Source organism: Capricornis sumatraensis, chromosome 1, assembly GCF_032405125.1.
Source record: "Capricornis sumatraensis isolate serow.1 chromosome 1, serow.2, whole genome shotgun sequence".
In the NCBI taxonomy this organism is placed as follows: Eukaryota; Metazoa; Chordata; class Mammalia; order Artiodactyla; family Bovidae; genus Capricornis; species Capricornis sumatraensis.
The window spans coordinates 176,051,118-176,073,953 of record NC_091069.1 but is presented as its reverse complement, the minus strand read 5'-3'; the positions used below and the strand labels follow the sequence as shown (position 1 = coordinate 176,073,953).

General features: G+C 44.1%; 1 protein-coding gene across 1 annotated transcript in view; it reads left to right on the top strand.

The window, feature by feature from the left end:
* The window catches only part of SLC12A8 (solute carrier family 12 member 8), a 149,343-nt gene that overhangs the window by 5,790 nt on the left and 120,717 nt on the right, over positions 1-22,836 (top strand). Inside the window, exons 2-5 of the mRNA XM_068968511.1 lie at positions 3,544-3,616; positions 3,987-4,245; positions 4,391-4,491; positions 4,964-5,059. Coding sequence (XP_068824612.1) covers positions 3,544-3,616; positions 3,987-4,245; positions 4,391-4,491; positions 4,964-5,059 — 529 coding nt within the window. The remainder of the gene's footprint in view (positions 1-3,543; positions 3,617-3,986; positions 4,246-4,390; positions 4,492-4,963; positions 5,060-22,836) is intronic.

Here is a 22,836-nt window from a genome sequence, read left to right as displayed (position 1 = left end):
TGAGTCTCCTGGAGCCCCGTCCCCTCCTCTGGGACTGCAGGGCACTCGGGCTGTGTGCGGTGCTGGTGCTCCTGTCAGGCTTGCCTCTCTTGGTTCACCCCCTTCCAACTCCTAGTAACATATGATAGCCCTTCTGACAGACGTTTTTTGTCTCTTGGAAAAGCATTTTAAAATCCAGGAAGAAGGAAAACTCTTTTTCTGCCTCATCTCTTCACCTGGATTAGAGAGGCTGTGTATAGGAGAGGGTCTGGTATTGGAACCAAACCAAGTTTAGGTTCAAATTCTGACTCTCCCCTCAGAGCCAGCAAACTTTTGTTTGCTGAATGTGTGCAGAATATCTACGACTTTTTAAGACAGGTATGTTGTTGCAGGAGGTGCATCATGTCCAACTAAAAAGAAAAAATATATGTATTTTATATTTGTATATTTACAAATATATTTGTTTTACTTGTGTTCTCTGCACTCAGATATATTTCACGCTTTCCCCTTGTCCTTGAAGATTATAACTGGAGTAAGATACTATTGTGGACAGGATGTATGCTCTGATATTTTAGAGAAGGGAGAAACAAAAAAAACCCCAAAATGACTGAGCTAGAAATTCCATAGTTTACAACTTGGCTGTCACTTAGAATCACCTGAGAAGTTTAAAGAAAATGCTGGTGCCAAGGCCCCACCCCAGCCATATTGTCTGAAACTATACCCAAGTGATTACAAAATGCAGACCTGGGGGAGAGAGAACCACCAGACTAGCAGATCCACTATTTGTGGCCCTTCTGATGCTGGTTCTAGGGCACAGGCTGTGAGATATGTTTTTGTAATTATTATACATATTTACATTTTGATTTAATGTTTTCAACCTGTTTTCACATTTCTATTTTGGCTGACTTTGTCGAAGCTCTGATCCCTCCCCAGGGTTCAGACTTTCTGATAAATGAGATCATTTTTCAAGACATGGTCTCTTCTCCAGCTTTTACACAGAAGGCAATTCCCAGCACTGACCACTGGAAAGGAATGAGATGAAGGATCTTCTGTCTGCAGCTGACCAGGGTAAGACCCATAGAGCAACAGCCTCGCTATTGTGGGCTTCAACTCTAGCTGGAGTGGTTCCCAAATAGAAAAAAAAGGTGAGTTTAAGAACATTTCTTAAATGTGAGTTCAAGAGGTGAGTTTAAAAGGTGAGTTTAAGAACATTTAAGAATAATATTATTTTTAAATGTAACAGTACTGCAACAAGGGTAAATTCAAACAATTTGAGATGAATAAAAATACTGTGAAAGGAAATAAAATATTTTTTTATCTTGGTTAGATGTATTTGCTATCTGTTGCTGAATAAAAAATTACCCCCAAATTTAGCAGCTTAAAACAATAATAATTCACTACCTATCATGGTTTCTGTGGTCAGGAATTCAGACAGCCCAGCAAGGGCAGCTTATCTCTGCAGCATCTGGAACCTCAGCTGGAAGGATGTAAGGCAGGGAATGTGAATCATCATCTGAAGGCTCCTTTCACTCACACGTCTGGCAATTGACGCTGGCTATTGGTAGGAACATGTGGCCTCCCTGTGTGGCCTGGGCTTCCTCACAACATGGTGGCTGAGTTCCAAGGCTGAGTGCTCTGAGAGCAAGGAAGCCAGATGGACTCCCTCCTGCCTTCATGACCTAACCTAGGAAGTCAAGCAGTGTCATTTCTTTCACTGCTATTGGTTGAGGCACTTACAAAGGTCCATTTGGCTCAAGGGGAGGGGACATAGATTCCCATCTCTTTTTGAAGGAATGTCAATGTCATATTTCAAGAAGAGCATATGGGATGGAATATGTTAATGCAGTTATCTTTGGAAAATGCAATCTGCCCCATATTGTCTTTTTAATTTTCTTACTCATTTTTTCAGATTCCAAAACTAACGTGCTCATTGTAAGAAAAAAATTCAATAAAAACCCAAAATTTGTGCACCAAACTTAGATTTCCTCTCCCACTTTACTATCTCAACCCCCCTCTCTAGAGATAACCACTGTTAACAAATGGATGTGTATTTTCCATACAAACTATACACATATATGCACTGCTTTAAAAAAAAACAAACTGTATACATTATTCTACAACTTGCTATTTTTACTCATTATTATGTGATGATCAAAGTTCTATATTAGTACATATAAAAACACCTAGTTGTTTCTAATGCTGGCTATCATAGTATGGCTATACCATAACTTATTTAATCAGTCTTCTAATAGTGGTCAGTTAGAATGTTAAATTTTAAAAACTATTACAAAGTAATAATACAGTGAACATCTTTGTACTAGGTCATATAGGGTAGTATTTTAAAAATGGAATTGTTCTGTTCAGAGGTTATGCAGGATACTATTTTTCAATACAGTATTACTATGTTTTTTACAGTTATATCATTTTAAATCTACATTAAGCAGGATACACTTTTTTAAATTTGCAAATGGACAGGTTTCTCTAGCCTTAACATGAAGAAAAAGGACAAACATTTGTTCTTAGGTATAGAAGATGCTCGTAAGTTTTAAAGGAAACTTTTCATTTGTTTAGAAAATGATGAATGACAGGAAGTAGGTGGTTATGAACAGAGGGGTGGATTATGGTTTTAGCTCAGGCTAACATGGAATTGAATGTGGATTCTTCAAAGTTCACATTGACACTTTGAGAGAGGCTCATCCGAAGGTGACAGCAAACAGGAAACCAGCTTGAGGCAAAAAAAGTGTCATGTGTGACCCCAAAGTAAATAAAGATGGCACTACTCTCTGTACAGATGTCTGTACAAACATGAGATTCCAATAATATGCCCACCCAGCCATCCATTGCTCACAGGTGGCTAATCTGTAATTCATCCTGGGGTTCTTTCCTCTTACAGAGATGCATTGTTACAAACTTCTTTACTGGGAAAGAAGTTCTGACACATGCCACAACTTTGAGGACATGATGCTAAGTGAAAAGTCAGACATAAAAAGGACAAATGTCATCTAATTTCACTTATATGAGAAAGGTTGGAGAAGCAAATTTATAGAGCCAGAAAATAGATTAGAGGTTACCACTTGCTGGGACAAGAGGGCTGTGGGGAGTTACTGCTGAAGGGTACAGAGTCTCAGTTTGGGGGTGATGAAGAAGTTTTGGAAGTAGTTCAAGCTGCACCACGTGGTGAATAGTATTAATGCCACTGAACTATACCCTTAAAAATAGTTTAAATGGTACATTTTATATTATATATATATATATTTCCACATCAAAACCCACACACAAAAAATCCCCAAAAAACCCTTTGCTGGAGCAGAGGAGGTTGGGGCTCCGTCAGTGTTCCCATGGCTTTGCCTTCCCTTTTGTTTTTAAAAGAACAACCTCTATTTTTAGGGATTTTCACACAAAGGCTCCTGTGGGCGTGGGAAGTACTCCCAGCTGCCCTCCTGTTTCTCAGAAGCCCACAAGGAGGCCTAGCAAGTTATTTCAGGCTTAGGAAATATGCCGGATTGGAAATAGAGATAATTTAATCTCTGTGCATGTTGATAACTTTTTTTTTTTTCCTGCAAGCTGGGGTCCTAGAAACCTTACCTCATCCCTAATCCCTTCAAGCCGAGTCTGGGAATCCCTGAAGGTGGCGAAGGTAATTCCTTCCCACACCTCAGCATGCCCGAAGGCACTTTCTTGGCGAAAGAATTCCACTTCCGGCAAGGCTAAGGGTCCCCTGGGTCGCATGGCCGCTGCACACTGGGGTCCCTGGAGCGCAGTCTCCGTCTCTTGCCCCAGTGTTTCTGCTCCCCAGCCTCTCATTCCTGCGTTCAGCAGTGTCAGAGAGAGCAGGTGCAGTGAGTAGGCTCGCGTCCTGTCACCCTAATCCGAGGGTCGTGCACCTCGGCGGGGTGTGGTGAACGAGCTATCCAGAGCGGTGGCTAGTCAAGTCTGCGAGTTTGCAAACTCTTCCTCCCCTTGTCCACTCCCGCATCCCCGCTCAGTCTCTTCCCACCCCTGTTAAGATTGCTGTTCCTTTCTCCCGGGAGCACTCCCGGGCGGCCGATGGTGCGCGGGCACCACCCTTGGGGAGGGGAAGTGCCCGCAGCCCGTCTCTCTCAACCTGGATCCGAGAGTCGTGGCCGCGGTGCCCGAGCTCGGGCCAGACGCCTCGTCAGCCGGACAGCTGGGACCCGTGCCGCGCGCACCTGGTCAGCCACGTGGCGGCGGGGCGGGGCCTGGGCGGGGCGGGCCCAGCTCTAGGAGCCGGCGTCCCGGGAACAGGTGAGGGCGGACGCCGAGCGGCTGGTGGGTGGGGAGAGCGCAGGGTGGTCTTGGGCGGCTCCTCTTTCCCGGGAACTCTGTAAGCCGGAGCCCAGCTTGGGTCACCTTTGCCCTCTGCGCAGGTAGACCCCCTTGCTGTCTGCAGCTGGGACCCGAGCCATCCGCCGGGCCCAGGGCTTCCTGAGAACTTGGTTCGAGAGGGGCGGAGGCTGGAATGGGGGTGTACGCTGCGCCGTAGGGGTTCGCGTAAGTAGGGTTGCTGGAGGGACGCGAGTTCAGCGTTGACCGAAACCCTAGGGGTCTGTGCTCTGTCTCCGGAGCCGGTCTCGGTAAGTCTCCGGTCCTTTGACCACCTGCAGCCAGTTCTAGTGGATCGATGGTGTCCTGGCCCTGGACAGAGGGGTTCACAAGGAAGCAGAGGAGTGTAAAACTGTGTCCTCAGGGGCTGGGCAGCTATGCTCCGACCCCTGTGTTGAAGGAGCTCAGGGCAAAAAAAGAGCTGGGGGCAGCTGTGTTTAAAAGAACAGCAACATTTGAGCAGAGGGAGTCTGTGAAGGATGAGTGGGATCAAATATTTGGGTACCAAAGAGGGAAGGAGATGTTTCCAGATGAGGCAAGGCAAAGTTCCTTCCTCAGCCAGGGCCTGGTATAGGAAGGATGGGCAATAAGGATCCAGGGAAAGAGGAGCCAGACTGACCGGGAACACTTTACTTTCCAGAGGGGTCTCCCCACCCAGACCGCCAGGACCCCCATTTCCAGAAGAATGGCCCAGATGTCTCAAGTGCAGGAAATCTTCCACGAGGCAGCCCAGCAGGTAGGCCTGGGTGGTGTGGGGGTCTGTGAGAAAAGGTCACCAGGCAAGATGCTGAATGGAAACGTTACCATGGACTATTTTAAAAGTAATGATCTCAGACATTTATTTTGGTATTCCAACTTAATCAAGAAAATGTTACAGCCAACTCCTAGCCATCTGTGTGCAAAAAATATTCTTTGGTATCTAGCAGATTCCGAATCCTGGACACTCCTCCTCCTACCCAGCCCCACCCATGGAGGTTTTCCATGAACAGAGTGAGGACTGAGATAATACAAACTCCTTTTAATATTGAATCAAACCAGTGTAAGAAGGTAAATTCATTTCTGAAAAATTCATACTGTATATATTGAAGTCAAATAGATTCCTGGATTCCCTGATATCTGCAGATTTTTCTTTTTCTTTCTTTATCCTCTCCCTGTTGATCATTACAGTAAATATTCAGTGTAGGTATGGAATTAAAGTGACCCTCCCCTAAAAAACAAACCAACCATGCTTAGGCATTTATCAAGAAGCTACTTGCACCAGGGCCTTTGCTGTATGATGGTCACTCAACAGTGAAGTTTTCAGTCTCTTGGATATCTCTTGTCTTTATAGAGATGGGTAAAGGGGTTTTCTGGCATTATAAGCGGGAAAATGAGCCCCCCAAAGGGAGAGAGAATCAACTCATGGCCTCACACAGTAACAAGAGATTAGGGACCAAAGCAGGGAAGTCCTGAGCCAAAGGGCAGAGGCTGGAGAGGCAGATGGGATTCAGGATTGGTGGGAGAATCCAAGCTGGCTAGTTACCCCTCTTCATGTGCATGGGTATATATGAAAAATGCAGCGTGGTGGCTGGCAGCTGGCGAGTGCTCAGCAAAAGGTACTGCTCCCCTTCCCCCTGACAGGCCCAGAACTGTATCCTGCATTCTCTACTGAGCTCCTTACACCCAGCCCCCCAAATAGTCAAGCTATTTAGAAAAAATGAGTGACTGGAGACCCAGAATAGCTCCTCAGAGAGATTTCAGAACTCTTGCCCAGAGGTCTTTGCTCCTAGGTGAAAGAGCCAGTACCATATTTTTAATGTGATTGAGTACCCTTAGAGAAACCTTGACTTACTTATTTTATTTAAGAATGTATTTAGCTCAACCAGTCTCTCGTCATATTTGCCATGCATTTTATTTGTGTTTGCAAGACTGTACATGAGTGTTTATGCACCTAGTATATGTTCATGGTCTACTTCCTAAATAATGGGTACTGTGTTAACCTTGAAAAAGTACCCAGATGGAAAACATGAAGCCCTTGTTTCCAGGGATTCCAAAAGGAGAGCATTTGGTTCATTGCTGTGAGAGGGATCCATTAAGGCTCAGCTGTGATCCTCTCTCTCTCGTTTAAAACCTTCAGTGGCTCTCCTATCCACCACTCAAGAATTCAAACTCCTTAGCCTAGGTCCTGCACAGTCTGACCCAGTCTGAGTTTCAAACCGGCTCCCCTGCATCTTACTCTTGGTACCCCACCTTCCAGACAAAGGTCCATTCCCTAGGTCCTGTACTTGTATCTTTCCCCTTGCTGGTCTTTGCTAATACTTCTCACTCAGCTGATTTGTCTCTGAACTCTCCAAGTATCTAAGGCTATGCCTGGCATTTAAGTAGTCAGTAAATGTTAATCGACTAACCAAATGAACAAGTAGCAGATGACCACAGTGCAAGCTAAATTTCCATGAGTGCCCTAAGAGAGAGTTGATTTTTATTTAAAAAAATTTTTGTAATTAATTAAAGCCACAACCACGTGGCATGTGGGATCTTAGTTCCCTGGACAGGGATTGAACCCCTGCCCCCTGCAGTGGAAGCACAGAGTCTTAACTGCTGGGCCAACAGGGAGGTCTCGAGTGTTGATTTTTAAAATGATGGGTGTAAATGCCTATGTATCACCTTCCTCTCCATCTCCCTCAGTCTCTGAACGTAGAGGGATTAGACAGTGTTCAATGTCAAGGCCTTTGGTGTTCATTATCTAGACATCTTGGAAATCTCTCCCTTTGTCTTCCTTGCCCTGTCCTGTCCAAGGTATCATTTCTTAATTGAATTATTTCATACCTTCCTAACTTCCTTCTCCACATCTCCTCTAAAGCGATCCCTTTTTAAAGCACAAGTCTGTGCATTTGACTCCTCTGCTGAAAGCCTTTCCATGTCTTCTTGCTGCCTTCAGAACTCAGTTCCGACTCCTTACCTTGGCCCCCACTGCCCCTCCCACCCGCCCTCACGGTGATCTGACTGGCTTCTCCTGCTCCCTCCGATAGCATGCTCTGTCAGTGCACTTGCTCTGCAGTTTTGAAGTGAGCTGTTTCTTTCCTGTCTTCCTTGCTGGTGGTGGTGGTTTAGTTATGAAGTCATGTCCGATTCTTGCGATCCCACGGACTGCAGCCTGCCAGGCTCCTCTGTCCATGGGATTCTCCAAGCAAGAATGCTGGAGAGGGTTGCCATTCCTGTCTTCCTTAAGACTGAAGTTCAGGGCGTTGTCTTATTCATTTTTGTGTCCTCAGTACTTGTTAGTGCTCAGCATATGGAAGATGCTCAGTCAGTGCCAGTTCCACTTCACTCACCTGGCTAAGGATAGGGGGAGCTGTGATTTGCATTAGGTTTTGATGGGTCAGTGGTAAAGTTGGGGCACACATCCCAGGCTGAGAGGGTAAGAAAATGATAATAACTACCAACTTATTTTATTATATGCTGAACACTTAATGTGCATCATCTCTTTTAATCTTCACAACATTCTGAAGTATATATAATAATTATTTTGGTTGACAGATGAAAAATGGAGGCACTTTGAACCCGGGCATGGTTGTTGCCAAGGTCTAGGCTTTAATCCTTTCTGCTTTATGCCTCCTGCCTCAATGGCCTGAGCGAAGCCTGTATGGGAACAGATAGCAGGCTGGACAGCTAACATGTTTGAAGTGGTTGGCCTTCCAGAAGTGTCCCATGAAGCTTTTTCTCCCTTTACTCCAGGTTTGGGAGTTGGGACTTCTGCTAAGAGCTTTGAGGCCTGAAGAGCATGGGACCAAGAAGGCCATGCCCAGTGGGAAGAGAGGCTGGGGGGTGTTACCCTAAATCCTTCCGTTCAGATCTGCTCTTCTCCTGGTCACTGTGTCATTTTGGAAGAGTGGGGATACTTGCGAGTTAAGTGGAGGGGTTACTGAATGGATTCTTGGTTTGCTTTACTCATTTCGGGACCAGATTGGGTATGTGTGGGTGGGTGTGGGTGGGTGTGTGTGTGTTGGTCAAGCAGATTGGCTGAGAAGGGTCTATAGATCTGAGGGTTGATGGTGCTGCCTGGTTCAAGTACTGACTCTAACACTTCGTAACTTTGGGAAAGTTACTTCACCTGGTTAAGCCTTTGTATCCTCCCATAAAATGACGACAATAATAGAACGCACCTTAGAGAATTATGAAGATTAACAGAGATAGTTCATGTAAATGTTTAGTATAGCACTCAGTTCATAGGAGGCATTTTGTAAACATTGTCTAATAATAAAACCAAGATGGGGAGTATGTATTTGGTCCATGAGATAGTGATGTGACTGATCAGAGGGTTCAGTTGGCAAATGAATACATAACTCAGCACATCAAATTCAGGTAGAAGACCTAAGGTAGGAGTCCCAAATCCAGAATAATTTCCTTGGCCAAAACCAGAGACTGGGATAGTGTCTGGGACACTCTGGATTATGTGGGGGGGCAGTCCATTGAGGATGATTTCTAGGCCTGGAGTGGTTTGGGAATGTGTGTGCGTGTGTACCTTGTGGAGGTACGAATCATTTCAGCAACCTCTGTCCCCAGGCACTTCACTGATGTGCAGTGTGGTTTAAGGGTGGACTTGAACCTGGGAACCTGGGGTTCCCAATTCTGACTATGCCATCAGGCATGCCAGGCCCTTGGGCAAGTTAGTCAAGGGCTTGCCCTCTGTTTCCACAACTGCAGGATGGGGTGAGTGTACCTGATTTTCAGGGTTCTTACGCCATCTGGAGAAGGGTCTGGCCCCGTGCCTGTCACATGGTGCAGACTAAATACAGTGCTTGTCCAGTGATCAGATGAAGCAGATGTCACACAGAAACCCAGTCGAGTAGTCTGCTTGTGAGATGCAGGGCTGGAAAGCTAAGGAGCAGCTGGTGCCAGAGGTGAATGGAAAGCTAATGGTCTTTGACACCAGCCATGTCTCCATCAGTCACTGGACAGAAAGGACTGTGACAGACACAGTGGTCAGGAAGATGAAGCTGACAGCAGAAAGGAGTAGCTGGAGACAGGGAGAGACGGCAAGTGGACATCTGTGCAGGGTCTGGAGTCCAGCAGGATCCAGTGCTCTCAGTGTGGGAAATAGCGGGAAAAGTTGGCTCAGCTTAGCAGGCGTTTATCGAGTGCCTGTTCTTGCCAGGATCTCCAGCGAGTGCTGCAGATACTAAAACAGAAGTCTCTTAATCATGATGGAATAAGGGATGCCTCCCACTAGTCTGGTGTGCTGTTTTCCTTCTCTCAGGATTGGACAGTCTCCAGAAGAACTTAAAGGGAAGCTGTGTCATGCTGTGGTCTGAGAATGGGTAACCAAAAGCCGCAGATTAGCTAGTGTGAGTAACTCATTCTCTTCCTTCTTTATCCAGCTGGAGACTTGGGATCCAGCAGGAGTGAGTCTGTGAGGACCCTGTTCTAGGAAGTCTGTGGGGTAATGGCCGGCCTGAGCTAATCACCCTTGAAAAAAGCCCGATGCAGACACAAGGAGTAAGTTGCCCTTCAGAGCTATGGCATCTGACCCATGTGTGAGCTCTTCATGATGCTGCACCAGGACTCGGCGCTGCCAGACTCCCTGCCTCCCTTTCCCTTCCCTGGCCTCTCCTGTGCTTGCTCCCTGTTCTCGCCTCCTCGGTTCAGAGGCTCACTGAGGCTAGCTCAATGTGGTAAGAGTAAGAAAGAATATGATCCAGTTGTGGGACCAGCAAGAGGGGCAGAAAGAGGCGAACATGTTAAGAGACTGAGGCGATACAAGTTATTGCAATGAATAAAGAGGAATTTTCTACTCTCAAACTCAAAAAAAAAAAAAAATGGAGGAGTTCTTAGAGATCCTCTGGTCCAGCTGTTGCTTAGCTTGTCAATAAACAAGCCCAGAGATGTGGAATGACTTGTCCAAAGATACATCAAGAGAGTGGCAGAGCCAGGTGAGAACTGAGCCCGAACACCCTCACTCTATATTACGGCTCTGGGTTGATCTTAATGCAGCCAATCTTTAGGTTATAATTTTGAGCATTGGTACCAGGCTTCATCACAAAAGCTTTGCTGTGGTTTTCTGCACACTTATTAGCCCATGTACAGTTAAGAACTGACTTTCATTTTTGCATTTTTCAGGCTCGTTTTAGCATCTTTAAAAAGCCAATATGCAAAGTGAGCCTTGGCAGCCACACGCTAGGTGATAGCTTATTGCTTTGTTAGAATATAGAGAAATGGATGCACCTGAGCAGAAAAGAAAAGGGAACCTAGGACAAGGCCATCTTGTTATCCCCTCTTATACAGATAGGGAAACTGGGGTCCGGAGTGGTTGGGTGGAAGAGAAGGGCTTACATCTGGGATTCTGGGAGTCATGACCCCTATCACCCTCCCAGTTTCTGTAGGGCATGAAGCTTATACCATTTTCAGGGATTCTCTTCAGTCAAAAGGATACAAATTATAAATACAAAATTAGGTATAGTCTTTGGAGAGACTCAATGCAAGTGAAGGGTCTTGAGGCGTTAAGAAGTTAGCTTTACTGTGAAAGACCAAGGGTACCTGGACAGAACCACCTATGGGATATAACAGAAGAAACAGGCTTGGGCCCTGCAGCCTGGGAGAGAAGAAAGGGCAGCTTTTACTCTCAGGGTTGAAATGAGTCTGCAGCTTTCGCTTGAGCTCGGTTTGTCTTTCTTGCTCTCTCTCTGTTGTCTTCAGCCCCTTCCACTTTACAGGCCTACTTGTCTCTTAGCCTAGGAGGTCAACCTCGAAAATGACAGTGCTCTGAAAATGCTTCATATTTGTAAAAAGTTGTTAGAGTGGAGACATTTTCTGGACGAAGAAACTAGAATGAAAGTGATTCTTCACTGAAATGAATGCGGTGGGATTGTCTCATTTATATATTCACAGGATCTTCATTTGTAGAGGTGACTGATGACACAGAGAGATCAGTGCCACTGGAAGAAGAATTTACTGCTTACATTTCTCAAGAGAAGGAGGAATGCCATGCAGGACCACAGGGAAAGCACCAAGTTCTGTTCAGGAGGCAAAAGCAGGAATGAAGGGAAAACCTGGGCCATAGCCTTTATTGTGCTTTTGGTGGGAAGGGCAGGGCAGGGTAGAGCAAACAGCTTAGGACTGGATGGTTTTAATAGTTCTGGTAAGCTTTGGCAGTAGAGGTGGTCTCTAGTTTCCTAGAAACTGACCTGGGGGTGATTTAGAGCAGGAGAAATATTGGCTTGGTGTGTGAGAATTAGATAAACAGAGTGGCTTAGGGAATATACTCAGAATTGGTAGGTTTGCATATGGAAGGGATGCTCCTGGCCAGCTGTGTGCTACCTATAAGAGCTGGTTAGCCCTGGGAAGGTTGATCTGTTCCCTGAACTACAAGATTTTAAAGATATCATAATGTCATAAGTGGAGAAGGCAATAGCACCCCACTCCAATACTCTTGCCTAGAAAATCCCATGGATGGAGGAGCCTGGTAGGCTGCAGTCCATGAAGTCGCGAAGAGTTGGACATGACTAAGTGACTTCACTTCCACTTTTCACTTTCATGCATTGGAGAAGGAAATGGCAACCCACTCCAGTGTTCCTGCCTGGAGAATCTCAGGGATGGCGGAGCCTGGTGGGCTGCCATCTATGGGGTTGCACAGAGTCAGACATGACTGAAGTGACTTAGCAGCAGCAATGTCATAAGACAGAAAGGAAAAAACATGATTAATATATTCTGCCTAGCTATGAATGAATGAACTAGATGACTTAAAAATTTCTTGTTGCCTTAGGGTATATTTCATCCATGGTCAAATACAGAAAAAACACAGTCCTTTATTTAATAGTTTGGGGTTTGGAAGGAGAATCCTAGAGGCCATGTTAATGATTCTGAAGTACTTTTCTTACAGTTTGTGTAAGGAGCTGCTAGGTGGTGCTTAGACTCTGGTCTGGCCCAATTGAACAACCTGACTTCCTATAGGGGTGGATGACAGAATTTTAGCTTATTTTTCCATTTATTTTATTCTTTTGCTGACAAAATACCTCTCTTCAGGATAGAAGTTTAAATACTAGATATACCTGTATTCATAAAATAATATCAAATAAAAAACACTTAAAGAAATATACATACCTTAGGGAGTGTAATTCAGTATTTCTTTCTGCTCTTTTCCAGGCAAGAATACTGGAGTAGGTTGCCATTCCCTTCTCCAGGGGATCTTCCCAACCTAGGGATTGAACTCAGGTCTCCCATATTGCAGATTGATTCTTTTTTTTTTTTAATTTATTACACTGTTTTATTATTTACAAACACTAAAATTGCTATACATACACTTTAAGAGTATATCTTGATCTGGGCAGGAAACATTTGCAAATGATAAGCATATGATTAATTCTCTTAATATATTAACACTCATGAATCAATAAAAGACACATTAACACTGTAATAGAATGTGAGCAATGATTATATAGAAGATTCATAGGAAAACTACAAATGACCAATATGAATTTGAAAAATATCTTCCTTTAAATTAACATAACTAAAATGACAGTGGTATAGTATTTCATGTCTACCAAATAACTTAAGATGCAGATCGATTCTTTACTGTCTGAGCCAGCAGGAAAGAATTGTTTGCTCTTTAATCATTATCAAGTAGTAATGTAGGGCTTCCCAGGCGGTGCTAGTGGTAAAGAATCCACCTGCCAGTGCAGGAGATGTAAAAGACGCGGATTCAATCCCTGGGATCCGGAAGGTCCCCTGGAGGAGGAAATGGCAACCTACTCTAGTATTCTTGCCTGGGAAATCCCATGGACAGAGGAGCTTGGCTGGCTACAGTTTGTGGAGTCACAAGGAGTTGAGCACAACTGAGCGTGCATTTGTGCAAGTGTGTGTGCATGCACACACACACACAGACATACACTCTCAAGTAGTAATGTAATCTGATTCTTAAAACTTGTGTTCTTTCTTTCTGAATTTAACAACTTAGTCAAAAGACTGCAGAGGTTGTGATGGTGGTATGCTTCAGAATAGCTCAGCATGAACAGTCTTCAGAGGTAGTACTGCTCTGGCGTGAATACCTGTCTAGTAGGATATTGTCATTGTCACTTATCAGAAGAAAGCTACATTTCTTTTGTTTTTGTTTTGATGTGCAAGTGTTCTCTTCTTTATATGAACAAGCATAAAGAAAAAGAAAAAGATAATGAAGTAAAAACCACTGGTTTGTATAAAAAAATTCAATGATATGCTTTTTCCAATCTGCAGATCGCTTGTAAATCACATCCACAGTCTCTGTCAGAAGTTGCAGGATTTAGGTGCTTACTGATGAATTTGAAGCCATGGTAGCCTACTGATCCTCATTTAGCCAAAAATAGTTATGTTTGATCCTGATGATAAATTTACTCTAAAGTGAGCCTCAGTGTTCATAGAACTTAGAAAAGAGAAGGCCATGGCTCATTTTGAGTAGCTTTCCCTTTTTATTTTAGGCAATTATCAGTTTAAAAAGAAAAAACCAAAGCACAGGCAAATTTTAATTTTAAACAAAGATATATACATGTATGGACAGACATTAATTTTTTTCAAAGAAATTTAAGCAGACTCTACATTTCAAATGTGATTCAGATCACAGGTATCTTTTGGTGTATCCATCCATTGCATAAAGTGAAGTTGAGTTATAAATAAATTTCTAACTCGAGGTCAGCATTTTATTTTTCAAATATTTATAATATGTGGTAGATTTTTCTTCAAATAAAAATTGTTATTATTTATATCATAGAAGTACTACATGTATGCAGTAAAAACATTTTTTAAGCAAAAGAATGATACAAAATTAAAAGCCTTCTTCCTCTCTTCTTTTACTACCATTCCCCAGAGACAGTCACTAATGGTTTATAACTTTAAGTATTTAATTTATACCTCAGTTTCTTGACTACATTATCAATTTAATATCAGTTTACTTATTGCTTCCCAGTATGAAAAAAGAGGACATTGCCATATTTACCCTTCCTTCCATTTCTCTCATTTCATTTCTAATTTTTTGTTGGATTGTTACTTTTACATTGTCATGGTTTATAAAATTTATATATATTTTAATTGTAATAAGTATTTCCATGTTTGTTGGTTATAAAAACTTTATATCTGTAAATAGCATTTATTGTAGTAAGATATATAAATGTGCGTGTTTAACTGGAAAACCAAGTGACGTTATCAGACTCATGGAGGAGAAAACACAGGCCTAAGCTATTAAAGCTTTGCTGCTTCTGAGCAATAAAGTCTTAATTTTTTTTCAAGTATCTTTTAATTCTTCTGGTTCATATGCAGCTATTGCTGTTTCTTATATCCCCTGTCACTTTTTTTTTTTAATGTTCTTCTCTTCTCTTTGGGGTGACAGGAATTTTTTTTCATATATGGATTGGTGGTAGTAGATTACTCTTTCTAACTATAGAAGCATGGGAGGCCAAATTGTTTTCATGTACTTCAAAAATAACATCTCACACCAGATTGGATGCAGGAGATATGAGAGTCCAGCTGTATTCTATCAAGCCAGAGATTAAAATGTTTTCAAGTGTTTTTGCTTGGGAAAGTAGCTATTTTTCATGCAAACATGATACTTATTTTAACAGATAATAGGTTTATTATTATTATGTTTAAGTGATTAATAAGTTTTAAAAATATCTCCCTTTAAGTTTCTAATATGGTCAATATTGATAGTTATAGCTCACATAAACAAAAACTCTTGGGGATCCTTAGTAATTTTTAAGAATGTGAAAGGATCTGGAGATCAAAACGTTTGAGAACGGCTGCTCTAGAGATTAAACATACATTTTAAAATGTTCACAGTTTGTTTAGAGTTAATATTATGCCGCTTCAATGTAAAATGTAGGAACTTGGCAATCACACAGGCCTGTTTCCCAGCTCCGCCCTTCAGCCTTTTATGCTATGAGTGCCATATGTGTTACATTCGTTACATGATGAAACCTCCAAGATGATGTTATTCCCAGTGATTGCTGTGGCCTGTGTCTGCCCCTAGCATTTGCTGGCTCTGAGCCTGGAACTTCTCAGGGGCCTTGGAAGACGGCTCTTCTCTTGGCTGCTCCGGGCTGCTCCCTCATGTGCCTTCTTCTGCCCATCCGAGCCCATATGCAGAAATCTCTCCAAATACCTGATCTATCAGTAGCATGTTTTTTTCCCTTTCTAGTTATAACTATGGTTTCATACATTTAAAAAAGCCCACATCTTTTCTGTTATTGTCATGGTAATTTGGAAGGTAGGAAAGTACATATTCTTCTATCTTGAAAGAGAGGTCTAATGTCACTTTCTAAAGCACATTTTATTCATTCATTCATTCCGCTAACACGTTTAGTAAGCACCTGTTCCATGCTGAGCACTGGGAGTACAAGAGTGAACAAGCTATTTTTTCAATATATATGGGCTTCTTTTAAAAAATAAAAATTGTGTTTATTATTTTTAAACTTTTGAAATTTTGATACCATTTCACACTTGTAGGAAGTTGCAGCAATACAAGGAACTGCCATATACTCTTGACTCAGGTTTACCAGTTGTTAACATTTTGTCCTTTTGCTTTATTATTTGTGTGCTCTCTCTTGCTCTCTCTCTCTAAATTTCTATTCCATATGTATGTTTTGATACATATTATGTTCTATTATAGGCTTCCTAGGTGGCTCAGTGGCAAAGAATTCACCTGCCAATGCAAGAGCTGTAAGATATGCAGATTTGATCCCTGTGTCAGGAAGATCCTCTGGAGGAGGAGATGGCAACCCACTCCAATATTTTGCTGGGGTAATCCCATGGACAGAGGAGCCTGGCAGGGTGCAGTCCATGGTGTTGCAAAGAGTCAGACACGGCTGAGCACATATTCTATTGTATGTATTTTTTTCCTGAACCACTTGGAAGTAATTCGTAGACATCATATTCCCTTATCCATAAATACTTCAGTGTCTGTTTCCTAAGAATAGGACTTTTATTTTACCTAACCACAGTATATTTATCAAGATCAAGACATTTAGAGAATTTCCTGGTGGTTCAGTGGTTGACACTCCACACTTTCACTGCTGAGGGCCTCCATTCAAATCCCTGGCCAAGGAACTAGGATCGCACAAGCCTCTTGGTGTGGCCAAATGAAATAGCCATAGTACATGCCTGGATGGCCAGACTATGGAATTTTTTTTTAAGATCAAGACATTTAACATTGATCAATCCGATTATCTAATCCACAGTTTCACAGTCCACTTTTGCCAGTTATCCCACTGATATCCTGTCGCTTTTTCCCCCAGACCAGGAGTCAGTCCAGCATCACACAGGATGTTCAGTCATCACGCCTCACTCAGTCTCATTTAATCTGAAACAGTTCCTTAGCCTTTCTTTTTCTTTCATGACCTTGACTTTTTTTTTTTTTTTGCAAAACACAGGCTAGTTGTTTTGTAGAATGTTCCTCAGTTTGGGACATGATCTCATATGATTAGATTTGGGTTTTGTATTTTGGGCAGGAACCCACAGAATGATATTGCATTCTTTTCTAGACATCGTATCAGGAGAGAGGTACAGGGTTTCTGCTTGTTCCATTATTGGTAATATTAACTTTGGTTAGCATTTCAGGTGGTGCCCACTAGGTTAATCCAGTCTGAAGTTACTAATTTCCCCTTTGTAGTTAATACATAATTTGTTAGGGATACTTTGAGACTATGGAAATATCCAGTTCTTCATATATCTCCTACCCACTAGCTTTAGCATCAGTTGTTGATTCTTGGCAGAATCAGTTATTACTGTGATGGCTGCAGAATCATGATTTTCTAACACCATCATTTCTTCTACATATATTAGTTGGTCTTCTACTAAAAAGGATTTTCCCTCTTTCTGCTTGTTTTAATTTATTCATTTACTTATATCTGTATGGACTCAGAGTCTTACTTTTCCCATGAGTATTCTATTGCTATAATTATTGATTGTGATGCTCAAATCATTCCAGATTTGGCCAGTGGGTGCCCCTGGAGGCTGTTTCCTATTTCCTTTCAACACATCATCATCATTTTTTAGGAGCATCTCCTTACTTTCTGACAGAAAATATTCTAGGATCATTTTGTATTTTCTCTGCCTCGACCCTGAATCAGCTGTTCCTCCAAAGAGCTCTGGCTCAGTAAGATGAGAAATGGTATTTAAAGACCAAGATCTGGGTGTTAGATCTGTTCATTGCTACTGGGATGTCTTACCTTGTAGACCCTTTAAGTAGACAGAGAGAAGGAATATATATTTATATCTTCCTCTGGATATTAAGAACTATGAATTCAAACTGATGCCTCTCATTCTAATTTATCACCCCAGGGTTCTCCTTCCTTAGTTTTAACTGCCTTATCCAACAGTGAGAAACTTGACTATCAGTCTGTTGACTGTCTATTTACTTCTTTGCTCAATCCTATAATTGATGGAAAGTAGGTTAACTCCTACCCCTGCAAAAACCAAACTTTCTTTCTAGAACGTGTGTTGCACATGTGCTCAGTTGCTAAGTTATGTCCGACTCTGTAACACTGTGGACTATAGCCTGCCAAGCTCCTCTGTCCATGGGATCTCCCAGGCAAGAGTACTGGAGTGGGGTCCAGTTTCCTTCTCCAGGGGATTTTCCCAATCCAGGGATCAAACCCGCGACTCCTGCATTGGCTTTACCTCTGAGCCACCAGGGAAGCCTAGAATTTGTATTAGTTTGTAGTTATTTGTCTTTAGACTGAAAGCATACAGTCAAAATAATATGTTCAAAAGTTACTCTGCTTTTGTTACTCTGTTTTTTTTTCCACCTTCAGTGTGGTTATGTTTTTCATTAGAAATAGTGAGATTAATTTGTTTCTCTCTGCATTCTTAGAGTTTTTCTCTATCATCCTGTTGATATGATTTTGTTTAATTTTCAGTATGTAAAACATTATGTGATTCCAAAAGCCAAAAGTACTCAGTGCATTGGAATTCTTAAATGAGTATAGGATTGTCTGATTCACTGAGTCATCTAAAAGAATAAATCTTTTGCAGTTGATATTTAGCAAGTTTGCCTGTTACTGGTGAAGGGCACTAGGGCCTGTGTTTGTCCTCCTGATGTTAAGCCAAGATAGATTGTCTAGTGACAGCCTGTGTCCTGCAGGAAGCTTCTGTCCTCTTGTCCAGGAGACTGGGAAGGGAAGGGGAAGCTCTTGTTTTGGTGGCCATGGCATTGCTGCTGTGGGACTTTAGATTTGTGAGCTTGTATTCGGTGTCCAGGGCATAGTGTCTTTGGGTTGTGCATTCTGAGTGCAGAAGTGGCTGCTCTGTGGGGAATGAGCTGCTGCTGTGTGACTCTACAAGGCAGAACCTCATCAGGAATTCCCACCAGCATCAACATTTTCACAGCATCTGAGGGTCTTGCCACTCCTGTGCCTATATGGTTCTATGACCAGGTTGTGCCTTGAGAGATTCCTGGCCTTGGACCAGGATCAGCACACACAGGATGGAAAAACCACAGATCAAGCATCCAGAGCTACTGTTATGGAGACGCTGGCTTTTGAACTCGCTCCATGCAGATTTCCACACAGCCACAAAGATCTCACATTGCTAGGAATGACTAAATCAATATTGACCAAGGGTGCTGCCCAGATTCAGATCCAAGGAAATCAGACTTTGACCACTCCTGATAGGTCCTTGCCACTTCCCCTCTGGAGCAGTTTCCACGACCAGCATCAATCTGGTAGCAAAGTGCTGATCGGATGCCCATTCTCAAACTCCAAGTGCAACAGAGAAGGCACCAGCTGCCCCAACCCTGGAACTGAGCAGGGCTGAGCTGTAGGGTGAGGATTCACCTGAAACATGAGGCCAGATAGGCTGGGTTAGAAGAGGTACAGTCAATTAGACATCTTTTCTTTCCCTCTCAACTGCCCTGAAGAAATCCTCACCCATGTTTAAAACTGCCTGATGTGCTTCATGCTTATGAAAAAAACTTTCACAATTATCATCTCATCTAAACTGTGCAGCCCCCCTCGCGGCAGGTATGTAGCTACCTGCATCGGCCACAGGTGGCCCTGGCCGTGAAGCCTGCTGCAAACCCCCGCCACCACCCCAGCTCTGCCTGTGGTGCTTATTCAGAGTCAGAGGAGAGGAATGTGGCCGGTGCCCACTCTGCCCACTGGGTCACAGGCCAGCAGCAGCTTGGGATCTTCTCTGAAGTGTGATTGACAATTAAATAACTAGCGTTCAGAGAGCAAGCTGCTGGCGTATGTGTGTGCTCCAGGGAGAACCAGTCTTTGGGAGGGAGGGCCAGGTCGTGTCCTGCTCTGACCCACTCTTGACCCAAGTGGGCAGAAGCCAGATTCTTTTTCTCCAGCTGCTGGCAGAAAGAAGAGGTGTCATCTCACATTTCAGGCCTGCTTGGTGGCCTGCCGGAGGGGGTGGCTGTCTGAGAGGAAGGCTCCGGGCTGGGAGCTCACATGCCCGCCCGCAGCAGAGCTTCTGTCTGTCTCCTCTGCTCCACTTGTCGCATGCTGGAAGCCACGTGTGTGCCACTCCGGACACAGTTCAGGGTGCGATTTCCCTGCCTTCCCAGACGTTCTGCCGAAGAGTGAAGATTCTCTGCTCCCAGGAGAAAGCCTTCTACTTCAGAACTAAAACACCCACCCCGCAGCTGTTGTGTCTCCAGTGTGGTTTCAGCCCTCGGCTCAGAGGGACCAGGCCCTGGCTCCTTGTTCTGGGAGGTCAGGAAGGGAAGCCCTAGCAACAAGCATCACGCAGGTGTGATCACCTGGGAGACTCCAACTTGCTGTGCCCCAGAACCTGCCAAGTGTCCACCTGCGGGGCCTCAAGGAAGACAGGAACCCACCCCTTGAGCATGTCTGTGGGCCCTTTCTGAGGGGTGCTTTGCCCTCTTGCTTTCTCTTCTTCCTTAGTTTCTCCCTCCATCTCCCAGAAGCCTCACTGCCGGGCACACACATTGTCTTACTGCCGTCTCCCTTTCCCCACAGCCTGTTATGTCTGTGCCATAGAGCACTGAATGATGCTCCTGTTGTTTTGGAATAGATGACTGGGACCCAAATCTGAAGACGGTGAGGTTCTGAGAGAGTTATCAACAGTTGGTGCCAATCACAGGATAGCCCGGACCTGGCCCAACTATCACCCTGCCACCCAGTGATTCCACTGCCCTCCCCCGGGCACCAGAGGTGACTGGCAGAGGCACAAAGGGAGTGTCTGTGGGCCACAGCCTCTGCGGGAGAGGGTACTGTAGATGGGCTGGGGCTCCCTAATCTCCCATAAAGGAGGGAGTTGGGTTTGAGACCTCCGAGCGTGGGGAAAAGCTGATACTCTGTCCGTTGGTTGGAGGTCTGCATGTGCTGAGGACGTGGCTCTGCCTGCAGCCTGTCTGAGCAAGACCTGGGGGGACTTAGAGAGCTGGCAGGACAGAAAGGGCAGGGTTGGGATACTGTTATTTATGATAAATATGGGCTTCCATGGTCGCTCAGATGGTAAAGAGTCTGCCTGCAATGCAGGAGACCTGGGTTCTATCCCTGGGTTGGCAAGATCCCTGGAGAAGGAAATGGCAACCCACTCCAGTATTCTTGCCTGGAGATTTCCAAGGACAGAGGAGCCTGGAGGGCTACAAGCCATAGGGTCACAAACAGCTGGACACGACTGAGTGACTAACACTTTCACTTTTTCACCTTGATGCTAATATGTATTTTGCGCAGAGCTCCTAAAACCCTTGGAATTCCCTAAGTGATAAAAGTGATGTCTTGATATTTACAACAAATGCATTTCAAGCACAACTGGGTTTATATTAATGAGGTGACTTTTAGAATCACCTAAGGATGGGAGCTGTTTTTAGGGGAACCAACCATGTGATTAGAGGGTTGGAACTTTAAGGGGAGGGGAAAGAGTTTGAGGTTAAATCAGTCACCAGTGACCAGTGATTTAATCAATCATGGCTATGTGATGAAGCCTCCTAAGAAAACCCAAAAAGAGGGTTTAGAGAGCCTCTGGCTTGGGGAGCACATGGAGATGAAGGGACAGTGCTGCCCTGGGAGAAGGTGTGGGTGTCCTAGGCTCTTTCCCCAGCCTGGCCCTGGGCATCTCCTCCATCCAGTGGTTTCTGAGTTCTGCTGCTGCTGCTGTTGCTAAGTCACTTCAATCGTGTCCAACTATTAGCGACCCCATGGACGGCAGCCCACCAGGCTCCTCCATCCATGGGATTTGCCAGGCAAGAGTACTGGAGTGGGTTGCCATTGCCTTCTAGCCTTTCATAATAAGCTGGTGATCTCTGAGTTCTGTGAGCTACTCTAACAAATGAATTGAACCCAAGAAGGGGGTGGTGGGAACCTCCGATCAACATCCCTGGGAAGCTGTTTACCTTCCCAGGTAAACACAGATTACAGCCTGAATTTGGGATTGGCGTCTACTGGACTGAGCCCTTGATAGTGGGATGACATCATCTCTGGGTAGATGGTGTCAGAACTGAGTTGAATTACAGGACAGCTAGCTGGTATCAGAGACTTGCTTGATGAGGGACAAACACATACACATTGGAACTGGTGTAAGAACTGTACCAGCCCTGGGGCCACGCTGTTATTATGCACAGGAGCTGGTTTGAGCTGTCTCTCTCTGGCTAGTACTCTCCTACAAGGTCAACACCTGGGGCCAACAAACTCATTTCAAACCACACATGCCTTTACGTACAGCTTTATTCTAAGGGTGAAGATCTCCTAAAGTTTCTGCCTCATTCATGTGTGTGGCACCTTTAAGGCTGGTTTAGTCCAGTGAGGTCCAGGGAGTGAAAGGCTTTTCATATCCTATTAGGTAGCTAAACAAACAAAACAGCCCTTCAGAGTGGAAATATGAAGACTGTGATGAATGATGAATAAAGTTTCTAGAATCACAACAGGAATTTTAAGGATAAAGCAGGTGGTGGTGTTGAGCCACTAAGTCGTGTCTGGCTCTTTTGTGACCCCATGGACTGTAGCCCACCAGGCTCTTCTGTCCATGGGGTTTTTCGGGTGAGAATACGGGAGTGGGTTGCCATTTCCTTCTCCAGGAGATCTTCCCAACCCAGGGCTTTCCTGCATTGGCACACAGATTCTTTACCACTGAGCCACCAGTACTTAAGCAAAGTCCAGGTGTTAGAAATTGCATCATAAAGAGTGAAATTTAGGAGAGAAAAGAGCAAGTGAGCTGTGGTGCAGGTTTTGCAGTCTGGGTTGGGGAACTGCAATCCAGCTGTGGACCTAGGGCAGTTGTGTCTCATCTCCCGGGCTCTCTTTCCTCAGCGGGCTGTAGACAGGGGCTCTCTCCCTGCCTGCCTCGGGGGGTGATGTGAGCACCAGTGGAGGGAACTGATGTGGAAGCTGAAACCACTCTCTAAGTTATTACACCTTGTTGCTATTGTTATGACTGTTTCTAATAAATAATAGACCAGCAACAAGCCATGGTAGGAAGTGAACGTAAGCAGACACAGGAAGTTGGGCCAGGTCCTGGGTTTTGAGATTAAGCTCCTGGAAAGCAGTCTTACTATACTTACCCCGAGGTCCCGAGGTCCCATTTGTTTGAAGACAAGCATGGGTT